A 13921-nucleotide genomic window follows, 5' to 3' on the forward strand; every position below is an offset into this window, starting at 1 on the left:
GGCCTTAATTTTTTGTAATTAAACTCGACAAATTATACAAGCAAGTCAGAAAATACTTTTTTTACAAAAGTATGTTTTACGATAGACAGACTAATGATACAAAAAAGTGTTTATGCTACTTTCACTTTAATTGAATCATATAAATTTCGTGGATTTTAACAATTTTAACAAATGCTAAACAAAAAATTAAGGATTGCATACGAGTTAAAAGAACAAATAACTGCACTCTGTGCTTTTATTGTGAAAAACGACATTGCAAGTCAACTTCTAACAGGCTTTGGAAAAAGTTTTATATTTTAATAGATGCCTTTTCTTTCCGATATGTTTTCGAAATATTTTCCCTGAATGTCATTATGAATGACTCGGGTAAAAAACTCTGTAAATAAGGAATTTCATAGTGCTTTCTAGATAAAACACGGAAAGCTGGTGCAACATACATGCTTAACTCTGCATTGGGGACTAATAACATCTCTGACTCTCATTTCTTTCCTTACCATATATAAGTAGTAAATAGAGAACAGTGGCTTAATTACACCTTTTAAGATGTGGATACATTTCATTAACATTGTAAAGAAAATCCACTCTATAGTTACATGCAGTTTGATAAAGGACATATTTCTCACCGACAGCTATAAAATAAACCATAAAAAAAAACAAACCAAAAACACAATGAAGCTTTTATATGATATACTTTCATTTCCATTTTCTTCACCCAAAAGGACAAATAAAGTACTAATTAAACTTAATTAATTAAAATCAAATTAAATTTACGAGATATTTAATAAAACAATCATCATACATTAAACTCCTTATTATAAGATCATAAGTAAACGTAATTATATATAAAGTCAATACAAGTAAAATGGGGAATTCAATATTGTTTTTAAAAATTCTAATCTCGTAATCAGTGGCATGTTCTCTAAAGCAACAAAATCGTTTGGTGATTTTTCTGTTTCAAGAAGTTTGAAAAGATTTCTAGAAATATATTTATCTGCAATGTTTGTTTTTTACTTATTTTCTGGCATGCCAGTATGCAACTGATTTTTCAATCAACAAATTTTATGAAAATAAAACTGAACCAAAACATGAAATGTAATATGATAAACCGGTCGACAATAAGATTGATTGAATGGATTAATATTGTTGAAATGAGACGGCTTTATTCCTTTTTATTAGTCATTGTTTCTTATGTGTTTTCTTGTATCTTTATTCAGTCAATGTCTACATACTTTGTGAAACTAGGTCTTTAACTCTATTAGATATTTGATTCTGATGTCCGTGGTATAGTTTTAGTAATTATGCGACCTTAAAACTGTATACCTCTTCGTTTTTGCAGCATTTCACATTTGTCTTTTTACACTCGTATTAAAATATAGCGAAGGCATCCACTTTTTATCAAAGCGTTTGTCGTCCGTTTTACTGGTATGTTATATCCTTCAAATCCTGGCACTGCTTATTTTTAATCTTCACATTTTTCTGTCGTTAAGACAAGCCAGCCAGCCTTGCTATATTATCTGTGCCCAAACTTTCTATCTATATGTGCATTTTTCTTAATACTTATCCTTCTACTTTATTAATTTTCATTTTTAACAATTTTGTTTGAATGATTTTAAAGACATGTTTTCTCTAAGTTACTTTAAGAGGAATGATAAAATAAAAGATGTAATTTGAATTTTTTCTTTAAATTGACCTTGAACTTTGACCCTTGAGGTACGTCCAATGCACGATGTTTTATCAATATTGTCGACATCGCAATGTTGGCCAATACCGAGTAGGCATTGTGTTAATATCATATGAGTATAATTACTAAATTTGCATTTGCAGCGTACCATATATATCCTGTGTTCATTTTCGATATTGACTAACATTGAGTCGACATTGTGTCCACATCGTGTGTCTTGTTTCCTGTTTACATCATCGAAATCGTCCATATCGCAATGTTGATCGACATCGAGTCGATATAGTGTACACATCGTGTGCCTTCTTTTCTGTTTACACCGTCGACATTGCAGTGTTGATCATCATCGTGTAGACTTCGTGTCCACAACTTACATACCTCCTATAAACTGTTCACACCGTCAACATCATCGACATTGCAATGTTGATCGACATCGTGTAGACATTGTGTCTACATCGTACGTCTTAAATCCTGTTTACATCGTCGACATTGTCGATATCGCAATGTTGACCAACATCGAGTCGACACCGTGTCGGCATCGTGTTCTTTCTTTCCTGATTACATTGTCGACATCGTGTAGACATTGTGTCTACATCGTACCTCTTATATCATGTTTACATCGTCGACATTGTCGATAACGCAATGATGACCAACATCGAGTCGACATCATGTCTGCATCGTGTGCCTTCTTTCCTGTTTACATTGTCGACATCGCAATATTGATCGACATCGACTCAACATCGTGTCCACATCGTACCTCTTATATGATGTTTACATCGTCGATATTGTCGATATTGCAATACTGACCAACATCGAGTCGACATTGCATTGATGATCGACATCGAGTTAACATCGTGTCTACATCGTATCTCTTATATCCTGTTTACATCGTCGACATTGTCAATATCGCAATGATGACCAACATGTGATATTCTATATGTCTTACATTGTTTATTTCTACTCGCAATGTAGACAATATAAATTCGATACGGGTTCAACATCGTCGACATTGCGATGTCGACAATGTCGACGATGTTAACAGCAAAGAAAATATCTGCAATATTGACGATGTAAATTCGATATCGGTTCAACATCGTCAACGTTGCGATGTCGACAATGTCGACGATTTAAATGGCAAAAAAATATTGGCAATGTTAACGATGTAAACTCGATATCGGTTCAACATTGTCGACGTTGCAATGTCGACAATGTTGACAATGTTAACAGGAAAGAAATATCGGCAATATTGACATGTGTCATATTAATAGTGTATACATCGCGATGTTAACGATATTGAATCAGAAATATGTATGGGACACGAATGGGACCTTTATCATAATGTAATTTTGATTGGCCAGACAGACGCTCCCATTCCTGCAAGAGGTCTACATAAAATGAATTTTGGTTTCAAAATCATATCTAAAATGATAAGGAATATCTTGTGAGTCATTTAATAACGACATACAAGACGTTTCTCAATATTAGAAAAATTTCCATGAAAATATTTACCTTAGTTTTTAATAATTAATTTATCAATTAATCTAATTCATTTATCTTGTGGGTCCGTAGGCATTCAGCTTTCTTAAAATTCACCAATCACATGATGAACCTCAGCCATTCAGTCAACTGAATGTTAACTGAAAGGTCTGGAAAGGTGACTGAATGGCACAGCTATGCCATTCAGTCACATTTCAGTTAACTGAATGGCAGAGATTCATCCTGTAAATTCTGAGATCATGCAGCTACCACTACCAAAGGAATATGTTGCTATATTAAACGGTCGAAACGTAGACAACTTTGAAAATGCACTCAAATAATAATGCTCTAAAACTGAAAAGTTATTCTTTGTTTAACTATGCTATTAAAAGTGTATGATACCGCTCCATTGCTGATATCAATTACAATGTATCTATAGCTTGACCTTCTTATTCAAAGAAAGGCTACATGTCTATGTATAGGTTGTGCCTTATTCCATATCATTATTGGATTATTTCAATAGACATATGTTACAATCAAAACGTTTTGACTGATTTGTGCTTATTCTAAATGCATTAATTTAACTAACATGCGATAAAGTTTTTTACTCGTCTGGTAAAACATTTGCAAACGAATGTAGTGTTTAATTGCTTCTTAACTGTTAAGTACAGTACTTATTATTTTGAATTGACTTCATCCATAATTGATTTCCGTATGAAGAGGTAATCACTAAAGTAGTTTAATTGACGTATTGCCATCACCGCCATCTTTCGATACATAATATAAATAAAAAACAAGACATGGTATATTTTGCTCTTTGCCACCAGCGTGACTTTAATTGTTACATAACACTGTAACACATTACGTAATTAAAATTACATAAAATAATATACGTAATACCACAACTTCAATCTTTTTAAAAATTATGTCACAATTCTGCATTTGATCTTAATGCGATATTATTATTATCAATATCCGAATAGTAATTAATAATCATATACAAATATGAAATATTGAATTGGCTGTATTGAGAACCTGAAATCGAGAGTTGGTTACGTAATATCGTCAAACAAATTCATTGTGGTCTGAAAACGCCATGTACACATACAATAACATTTACGAATGAAAAAAAGAAGAAAATGAAAATAAAGAAAATAATATAAAAAATTTAACACTTCAAAGGTTAAGGGGAGATGGGAGATTTTCAAAGAAATGGTCCGAAGGAAAAGAATAGGGATTCAGAGGAGTCCTGAAAGAAAGTTAAATAGCGCGTCTTTCTAAACAAAGAGAGTCGCTAGAATTCCTGCGTTTAATTCCATCGGTCAAATGATGACACCAACATTACGTAAACAAATAGAGCCCTCTCTACTTCTTGATTATACAAATATAAAAGTGCGATAACTCGTAAGCCGAAAAATTGAAAAATATATGTATATAAATTATTTCAAGTAAACTTAAAATTCCTTTCTAATTCTTCTGAGCCAAAGACTTCATTGAGATTTTCTAATCAAACTTTATCCGTTATTTGTCTGTCGTTGTTGAGGTCGCTAAGCTCGCTGACGTTGTTGTGATAAACATTTTTAGATTATCATTCTTTTCCCAGAAGCATTGAATCAATTTCAAATTCTAAAATATTTGATCCCCCAGAAATATTTTCAAATTGTTATAGAATGCAAAAATATAAACTCCCAAGCAAAGGTTGAGCACATGACTCATGTATGAAATGGGAAAGAATCAATTCATAAAATTAAACTTGATTTCATTGTATATTTTGATAGGAAGTCCAACATACAACAGCTGTATGTATGTAGCTCCTGGTTTAAAATATAAATCGGGTTGACGAACTGAGAACAGTTCCATACGTGTTAAAAAGTTGAAATGTACAGTTTATGGCAAACAAAACTTGCGCTCGTTTTTAACTGATTAATCTTATTTTACATTAACTCTCTGGTAAAAGTACAATCTCGGGCAGAAAAGATTTTGTTGCATGTAAATACGTATATGTTTCAAATATATATATTGATGCAGAATTGTCCCTTTTTATTAAGTCTGTTTGTCTGACTTCACAACTTCCACACAATCACAAGTTTGTACACGTACATGTCTTATGTTCTTTTTCCATAAATGGTTTAATATATTACGGAGATAGAAAATGTGATATTAGTTTTAAATAATTCACTTCTACCTGTAAGTTAACCCTTTTTGCTCTTATGTTAAACTGCAAACAAACATATTTCCCATACAATATAAAAGTCCTGTTAATTGACGTGGTTATATTTGTAAATGATGGATAAAACATTTTCTATGAAGGATATCTAAAAAAATCACGTAAGTCTCCAACAAATTTCATTATTTTGAGCTCAATAAATAAAGTGTCTTTAAATAGATAAATATCAGTTTACACATTCATAAGCATATTGACAATCTTTGCTTGTTTAATGTGTTAAAATAGAATAGTCGTCTCCATCTTTTGAAGGTGATGGTCGAAAAGTGGCTGCATCAAGTATATTACTGTATTCAGAGAGATCCGTACAGTGATTAGGCACAGCGCATGCGTGGTCGTAAGTGTCGTCAACTTGTTCTGTATGTTCGTGTAAATGATTATAGACGTCATCGGTCCTTTTATTTTCTTGTTTTTCCGACAAATTGTATTCTTGTGTTTCTTTTGCAAAAGAGTATGGGGAAAAAATTGCAACATCTCGCTGAAAAATTAAAATAGATAAGTAAGTTACATATACTTTTTTTTATTGTAATCTGATATGGAATGCAAATATCTTTACGAAGGTTAGCAATTATAGAGTTTAGCATACAAATAATATATTATACAAGGTAATACAACTGTTATCTTTCTTTTGTATTTTATTTTCAAACCCAGAGTACTTAAAGTTTGAAAAAAGGGATATAAAGTTAATCAGGTGAATATAGAATATCATTAATTAATAAAATCATTATATATACATATTGTTACGAGTGATTCTAAGGACGTTCTCGTTTAAATTCATTCGTTGTATTAATATCTTAATTTAAAGTAGATCCAGTGTTCTGTGATGTCATACTTTTTTGTAAAACTTTGAGTTCTTTAAAATTTGTGCAAGATAGTTTTGTCTATTTTATGTGAATATAACCACATGGATGTAATTAAAGATAATGTTAAGTTCAAGATATTTTCACAGCCTAATTTTATCCTTAATTTCCAATTTTTGATATATTTTATTGATGATAAGGGGAAATAACTCTTGTTTTGACTTTTCTTTCAGTTGTTTGTCTAAATGCCATAGTTTTTCTTATCCCAACGATTAATATTAAAATATTTGTGTAGTTTTAGTTTTCTGATAAAGTTAACAAAAAAATTAAACAAGATAAACAAATTTCTGTCAACAAGAATTTTACTTTTAACCAAACATATACGGTTTTCTGCTGCTAAAATATGCTTTAGTTTATGTTTATCTGCATCTCAAAAAGTGTGATGACATGTATATTTTTTCTAACAATTGATGAAATTTAAGTCTATTTAGTTGAAATCAGTTCGGTTTTTCAACTTTCCTCAGAGAATTTTACGAGTATGGAGTTACCTTAAACAATGAACATCAAATTTCCAATGATCACTACATGATATATTACACATGTACGCGTGAATGTTTTGGCTAGTTTTACGTGTAAACACTTATCTGATGTGACTCATTGCAGTTTAAAAAAGATAGGCCTAATGCCACATTCCATTGCCATTTTTTTTGGGGGGGGGGGGGGTCAAGCAATAAATGCTTAAAATACAATTTTTATAAACAAAAACATTACCTTTCCATAATTGTAGTATTTTCATAATTTATATCACACATTGTCAGCATTTTGATGTGTCAATATGTTTCTTTTGCAGCTACTGCATTTAGGCATTGTCAATGATATATGAATATTTTCGTGTATATTAAAACAGGCAATTACTACATTTCTTTTGATATGTTTTTTCAATTTAAATTTTCAGTGTCGGTTTTCATAAACTAAAGTGATGGCTTTTCCAATATCTTTAATCAAATTTAATTGCATTTAACATGTTTTTACCTTCTTATCGTTTCTGTAAGAAATTTTAGCACTGCTGGCACCACCATACGTTCTGTTGCCTGCAAACATAACGTCAGGTTCCCCTCTTTGAAAACAAAAATATCCCTACTCAATACAGTTGTTTTTCAGGTCATATGTTAAGGATACATGTATGAAGAATATTTGATAGATAGAAAACAATTGTCCGCAAATGTACTTTTTTCTGGTTCGTAATTTTAATCTTCTGTACATCAAGGTCGTTATGACAGCAGTTACAATCACACCAAGAATAAATCCGCCAAACAATGTCCCAAGCGTCACTCCAAGGGTGGTGTCTTTTGGTAATACAAATAAACATGGACGTGTTGTTTGATTAACCAAAACTATTAAATTGTTCAATGTAAAAATGCTTTTTAAATAGCAATTTATCAAAGAGGAAAAACAGAAGTTGTTCTTTTTTACGAAATCTCACGTTTTGAATAACGGAAATAGATATATATTTAGTTTTATATTTGATCACTTACCATGTTGTTGACTATTTGAACTCTCAATTCCAAGACTGTTTGGATGACCTAGATAATACAAAATAATAATCTCATATACTTATATACACACTTTTTTTAATTTATGTTTTTATTCATGACTTTCACAGCTTTCTTACATACTACATTTCTTTTAGAATCTCAACATTTTTTTACATACAATATACATGGAAGAATAGATATATGAAAGTTCACAATGGTGTGAAAGTTTGTTTTTTATGTTGTTAGTGGGGCTGAGAAAGGACAGAAAACATTGAGTGAAATAATATGCATATAAACACAAACAAAAGAAACCAAAAAAGAAAAGCAAATAAAAAATATAACATGCACACCAACTTATAAATTGACAGCTCTAAATTTAAGAATTTTCCAATATGTGATTATAATATACACAAACAACAGCATGGACATAATATTTAGCACGTACATGTACATATTTTTTTTATGAGAGAGAAGAAGGCGGAGAGAAAAAAGCTGACGGGGCAATTGTTGCTTTGCGGCATAGCTGTCTATCAGGGTTTGCTTGTCAAAAAGATTTATTAAGATATTTTAAAAAAGCATCATACATTCTTTTAACAAATAGTTGGAGATATAGTAAAGACTTGCTAAATTCTTTCAATAATATTCTCCAAGTGTCCCTCAAATTTTTCAAATTCACAGTTCTTTAAAAGTAAATATTTTTTCACAAGAAGCCTGTTTTTAATTTTCCTTTTGAGTTCCAACACATTTAAAGTTGGGTAAGTTTTAAGTCTACAAGTGAAAATATACTGTTTTACAATATAACTTAACAGGTTTTGTATTCTATACATATGGTAGTTTTTATATTTACCAAAAAGTATACTTTGCTTATCAAACATTAGGGACACCCTGTAGTTTCTTAAAAATAACTCTTAAATGTCACTTCATTGTTTTTTTTTTACAAATGGGCATTCTACAAAAAGATGACTGATTGTTTCAGAATCTTGTTTACAAAAAGAACATTCAGGGGATTCAAAAAGTTAAAGCTTATGCAAGTAATAATTTGTTGGTAATATCCTGTGTAAAATTTGGAATTGTAACTAATGGAATTTGGATTCTTTGGTTGTCTTAAAAGGAAGTTCAAATATTTTATACCAATAATTCTCATTAAATATTGTGTCATTCTCTTCCCATTTTAGTATTGCTTTATTTTTTTCCCTTATCAATATATTATACATATCTTTACATCCTTTTCTTTTTTTGTAGAATAGTGTGTTTGGGATATATGGTCCAACTGTTGGTTTAATTAAGGTCTTCCGTTGGAAACGGAAGACCTTTCTATTATTGTGCGGGTTAAGATTTTTCTTATAAGGGTCTTCCGTTTTCAACGGAAGACCCTCTTGTTATTCTTCGGTTTCTTTTTAGGGTCTTCCGTTTCCAACGGAAGACCCTCTTGTTATTCTATTGTTTCTTATTATTAGGGTCTTCCGTTTTCAACGGAAGACCCTCTTGTTATTCTTCGGTTTCTTTTTATTAGGGTCTTCCGTTTCCAACGGAAGACCCTCTTGTTATTCTATTGTTTCTTTTTATTATTATTATTATTCTTTTTCTTTTCTTCTGACTCCTTTTTTGCTTCATAACTCAAAATGTTTTAAACCGATTTTGATGAAATTTTCAGAGATTTTTGCAAGTTGGCGTCCCTCAAAAATGTTAAAGTTTTTAAGAGAACGTCACCTCCGTTTTGACGTGACGTCATTTTTAAAAATTTCAAAAAGTCATTTTGTCCCGGACTTTTCTCAAAAACGCTTTAAGATAGAGGCTTGAAATTTTCAATGGTTATGATTTGGTCGATTTACCTCTGTAATAAGGCTCGAAATGAAAATCTGTCACTTCCGGTTGAAACCGGAAGTGAAACAAATTTTTCGAAAAAATGAATTTTCTGATCAAATCAAAAATGACTATGTGTGTTGTAGAGCATATTAAGCTGAATCTAACACTGAAAGCCGTTTTAAAATCGGACGATGCATTACAGAGATATCGGGGTTTAAAAATTGATTTTTCCGGAAATTTTGATTCCGCGTCCTTGGTTTAAAAAATAGCATAATGTTTATCGTAAAGTTAAGTCGTACCAAAAATAATTGTTAAGTCGTACTTAAACACATTTGGATTTTTTTTGTTAAGTCGTTCTTAAAATCAAAAAGGTTTTTGTTAATTCGTACTTAAAATCATTCGGATTTTGTTAAGTCGTACCAGGAATAATTCGAATTTTTTCATCTTTTTCTTTTTATTACTCTTGTTATTGTTTTAAGAGCTCTGCTTCTTACAGGAACTTCCAGCTTTACTTCTGACATTAACGGAAGACCCACTCGTTGCTTTGCAACGAGCTTTGCTCTAGTTATTATTATACTTTTTCTTTTTTTTTCTGACTCCTTCTCGGCTTTATAATTCAAAAAGTTTCCAACCGATTTTAATAAAACTTTCAGAGATAATGTGAAATTATTATCCCTCAAAGATGTTAAAGTTTTCTTGACAACGTCACTTCCGTTTTGACGTTACGTCATTTTTAAAAATTTCAAAAAGTCATTTTGTCCGCGGCGTTTCTCAAAAACGCTTTAAGATAGAGGCTTGAAATTTTCAATGGTTATGATTTGGTCGATTTACCTCTGTAATAAGGCTGGAAACGAAAATCTGTTACTTCCGGTCGAAACCGGAAGTGAAACAAATTTTTCGAAAAAATGAATTTTCAGATCAAATCAAAAATGAATATGTGTTTTGTAGAGCTTATTGAGCTGAATCTAACACTGAAAGCCGTTTTAAAATCGGACGATGCATTACAGAGATATCGGGGTTTAAAAATTGATTTTTCCGGAAATTTTGATTCCGCGTCCTTGGTTTAAAAAATAGTATAATGTTAATCGTAAAGTTAACTCGTACCAAAAATAATTGTTAAGTCGTACTTAAACACATTCGGATTTTTTTTGTTAAGTCGTTCTTAAAATCAAAAAGGTTTTTGTTAATTCGTACTTAAAATCATTCGGATTTTGTTAAGTCGTACCAGGAATAATTCGATTTTTTTCATCTTTTTTCTTTTTATTACTCTTGTTATTGGTTTAAGAGCTCTGCTTCTTACAGGAACTTCCAGCTTTACTTCTGACATTAACGGAAGACCCACTCGTTGCTTTGCAACGAGCTTTGCTCTAGTTATTATTATTATTATTCTTTTTCTTTATTTTTCTGACTTTTTTAAAGCTTAATATCTCAAAAAGTTTTCAACAGATTTACATGAAACTTTCAGGGATTATGTACCATTATCGTTTCTAAAAGATGTTAAACTTTCAACTACAACGTCACTTCCGTTTCAACGTTACGTCAATTTTTATATTTTAAAAACGTGATTTTGTCCAGGGCGTTTTTCAAAAACGCTTCAAGATAGAGACTTGGAAATTTTTGTGTTGAAGCATTGATCGTTTTTATTTGGACATAAGGCTGGAATTTAGTTTCCGTCACTTCCAGTCTAAACCGGAAGTGTTTTAAAATTTTCGAATTTTCGAATTTTTCGTTTTATTTTTTAATGTTTACGAGGTTTGTAGAGTTGTTCATGCTGAATACGAAACTGAAATCCGTTTGAAAATCAGACGATGCATTACAGAGATATCGGGGTTTAAAAATTGATTTTTCCGGAAATTTTGTTTCCGCGTCCTTGGTTTAAAAAATAGCGTAATGTTAATAGTAAAATTAACTCGTACCAAAAATAATTGTTAAGTCTTACTTAGACACATTCGGATTTTTTTTTTGTTAAGTTGATCTTAAAATCAAGAAGGTTTTTGTTAAGTCGTACTTAAAATCATTCGGATTTTGTTAAGTCGTACCAGGAATAATTCGATTTTTTCATCTTTTTATTTTACTTTCTCTTGTTACTGGTTTAAGAGCTCTGATTCTTACAGGAACTTCCAGCTTTACTTCCAACATTAACGGGAGACCCACTCGTTGCTTTGCAACGAGCTTTGCTCTAGTTATTATTATTTTTTTTCTTTTTCTTTTTTTTCTGACTCCTTTTCAGCTTCATAACTCAAAAAGTTTTCAACCAATTTCAATGAAACTTGCAGAGATTATGTGCAATTATAATTCCTCAATGATATTTAAGTTTCCATAACAACGTCACTTCCGTTTTTACGTAACGTCATTTTTAAAGTTTTAAAAAAATCATTTTGTCCGCGGCATTTCTCAAAAACGCTTTAAGATTAAGTCTTGAAATTTTTCGTGGTTATGAATTTGGCAATTTACATGTGGAATAAGGCTGGAAATAAAAATCCGTCACTTCCGGTCGAAACCGGAAGTGATTCAAATTTTTCGAAAAAATAATTTTTTTGATCAAATAAAAAACGTATACGAATTTTGTAGAGCTTAATAAGCTGAACCTAATACTGAAATCCGTTTGAAAATCAGACGATGCATTACAGAGATATCGGGGTTTAAAAATAGATTTTTCCGGAAATTTTGTTTCCGCGTCCTTGGTTTAAAAAATAGCATAATGTTCAAAGTAAAATTAATTCGTACCAAAAATAATTGTTAAGTCATACTGTAACACATTCGGATTTTTTTTGTTGAGTTGTTCATGAAGTTGTGAAGGTTTTTGTTAAGTCGTACTTAAAATCATTCGGATTTTATTAAGTCGTACCAGGAATTTTCGATTTTTTAATCTTTTTGTTTTAGTTACTCTTGTTATTGGTTTAAGAGCTCTGCTTCTTGCAGGAACTTCCAGCTTTTCTTCCGACATTAACGGAAGACCCACTCGTTGCTTTGCAACGAGCTTTGCTCAAGGTTTTTTTTTTTTTTTTTTTTTTTTTTTTTTTTTGTTTCCTAGACGCGAACTTTGAGGCTTCATATCTTGCTCATTTCTGAACGGTTTTTGCTCAAATTTTCAGGGCCAATGTACTTTACAAAACACTATCTTAAGCAATTCATAAAATTTAGAATTCCCTTTTCGTTAAAGAGTTATTCCCCTTTTAAAATTTTTTAGGGCCTTTTGTTTCCAGACAAAGGCTCCGAGACTATGATAGCAGGGAATAGGAATCCAACGAATTTGAATAGCAGAGACATTGTAGTGGTGCACATCGGTTTTTGTTTTTCGATTACTTTCCTTATTTAGAAAAAGGTAGGGGGTCAAAAAACAGGATTCAAAAAATTGCAAAAATTTAGACATATTTTCCTTTATATCTTTTAAACGAAAAATAATTTGTTAAAACATGTAGAATAAAAGTTGTGCAGAATATCAAGGGCTTTCATTTGACACCAACAAAAAAGGGCTGGCCCCTTAAATTAAGGGCCAATAGCCCCTAAAAGGTTTTGCTTAATAACTCAAAAACGGTTAGGATTTTGATATAGCTGTCGCTGGAAAAGTTGTTTGTTGGGATCTCATAAAGGTCGTAACAATATTATTTTGTAAGTGATTTGTGTAGTATGAGTGTAAAAAGCTTTACATGTTGACATGTACCTGTTTTCATTTGACAAGTAAACGAAAGTTTTTGTGCGTACAACTGGCATAAAGTTGCCGCAGAAGATATGCTGATTTATACAGGAGGCAATAATTTATAAGAATATTTTTTTTTGTTGGAGTACATGCTTTTTTATGAGTTTAAGCCATTGTTGTTAAGTTCTTATATTGCACAATCATTAAAAACGGCAATTGGAAAACAAAACATTCTTTTTCTTTTCAAGTAAACCACAAAATATGGAATTAAAAAACTCTATGCATTACATTTTATTTATTAACTCCATGCATTTAAAATCTACCTTGAATCAGAGCTGTGTGTATGTGTACCAATACGTAAGTTCTCCCTCGCCCGCGGCCGAGAAAATCGGTCACCATGCTCGCGGCTGGACTACCTAGCGGTCAGCGGTTATCTAATACACGAGAGCTGTGTCTCTCATATACATGTATGAGTTTATTTAGCCGCGAACTCAAGAATTGGTTTCGTTTTGATTACACATAATTTTTTATGGATTAAACGATTGGATGTCAATTAAGAAATCGTTCAGTTAATTAATAAAGGCAATGTCATTCTCAATCTAAAGCAATAATAGACACAGATCAATTGTGGGTTTTAAGTTTAAAATAAATAACTTCTATTTGATAGAGTATGGTCATTATACTGCAAACTTTTCAAATCTTCCTGCGTTCTGAGCTGTGCCTGTCTGTGCGTTGTACGTGTACCTTTACGTAATATATTCT

General features: G+C 31.4%; 1 protein-coding gene across 1 annotated transcript in view; it reads right to left on the reverse strand.

Annotated features, from left to right (window-relative positions):
* Nucleotides 1-5485: 5485 nt before the first annotated feature.
* Nucleotides 5486-13921, reverse strand: part of LOC128160861 (teneurin-3-like) — a 35145-nt gene continuing 26709 nt past the window's right edge. The window contains exons 11-14 of the mRNA XM_052824171.1: nt 7714-7761; nt 7407-7524; nt 7211-7295; nt 5486-5856 (exon numbers count right to left, since the gene is read on the reverse strand). Of these exons, the coding sequence (XP_052680131.1) occupies nt 5590-5856; nt 7211-7295; nt 7407-7524; nt 7714-7761 (518 nt within the window). The 3' untranslated portion in view covers nt 5486-5589. The remainder of the gene's footprint in view (nt 5857-7210; nt 7296-7406; nt 7525-7713; nt 7762-13921) is intronic.

This window comes from Crassostrea angulata, chromosome 8, assembly GCF_025612915.1.
Source record: "Crassostrea angulata isolate pt1a10 chromosome 8, ASM2561291v2, whole genome shotgun sequence".
In the NCBI taxonomy this organism is placed as follows: Eukaryota; Metazoa; Mollusca; class Bivalvia; order Ostreida; family Ostreidae; genus Magallana; species Magallana angulata.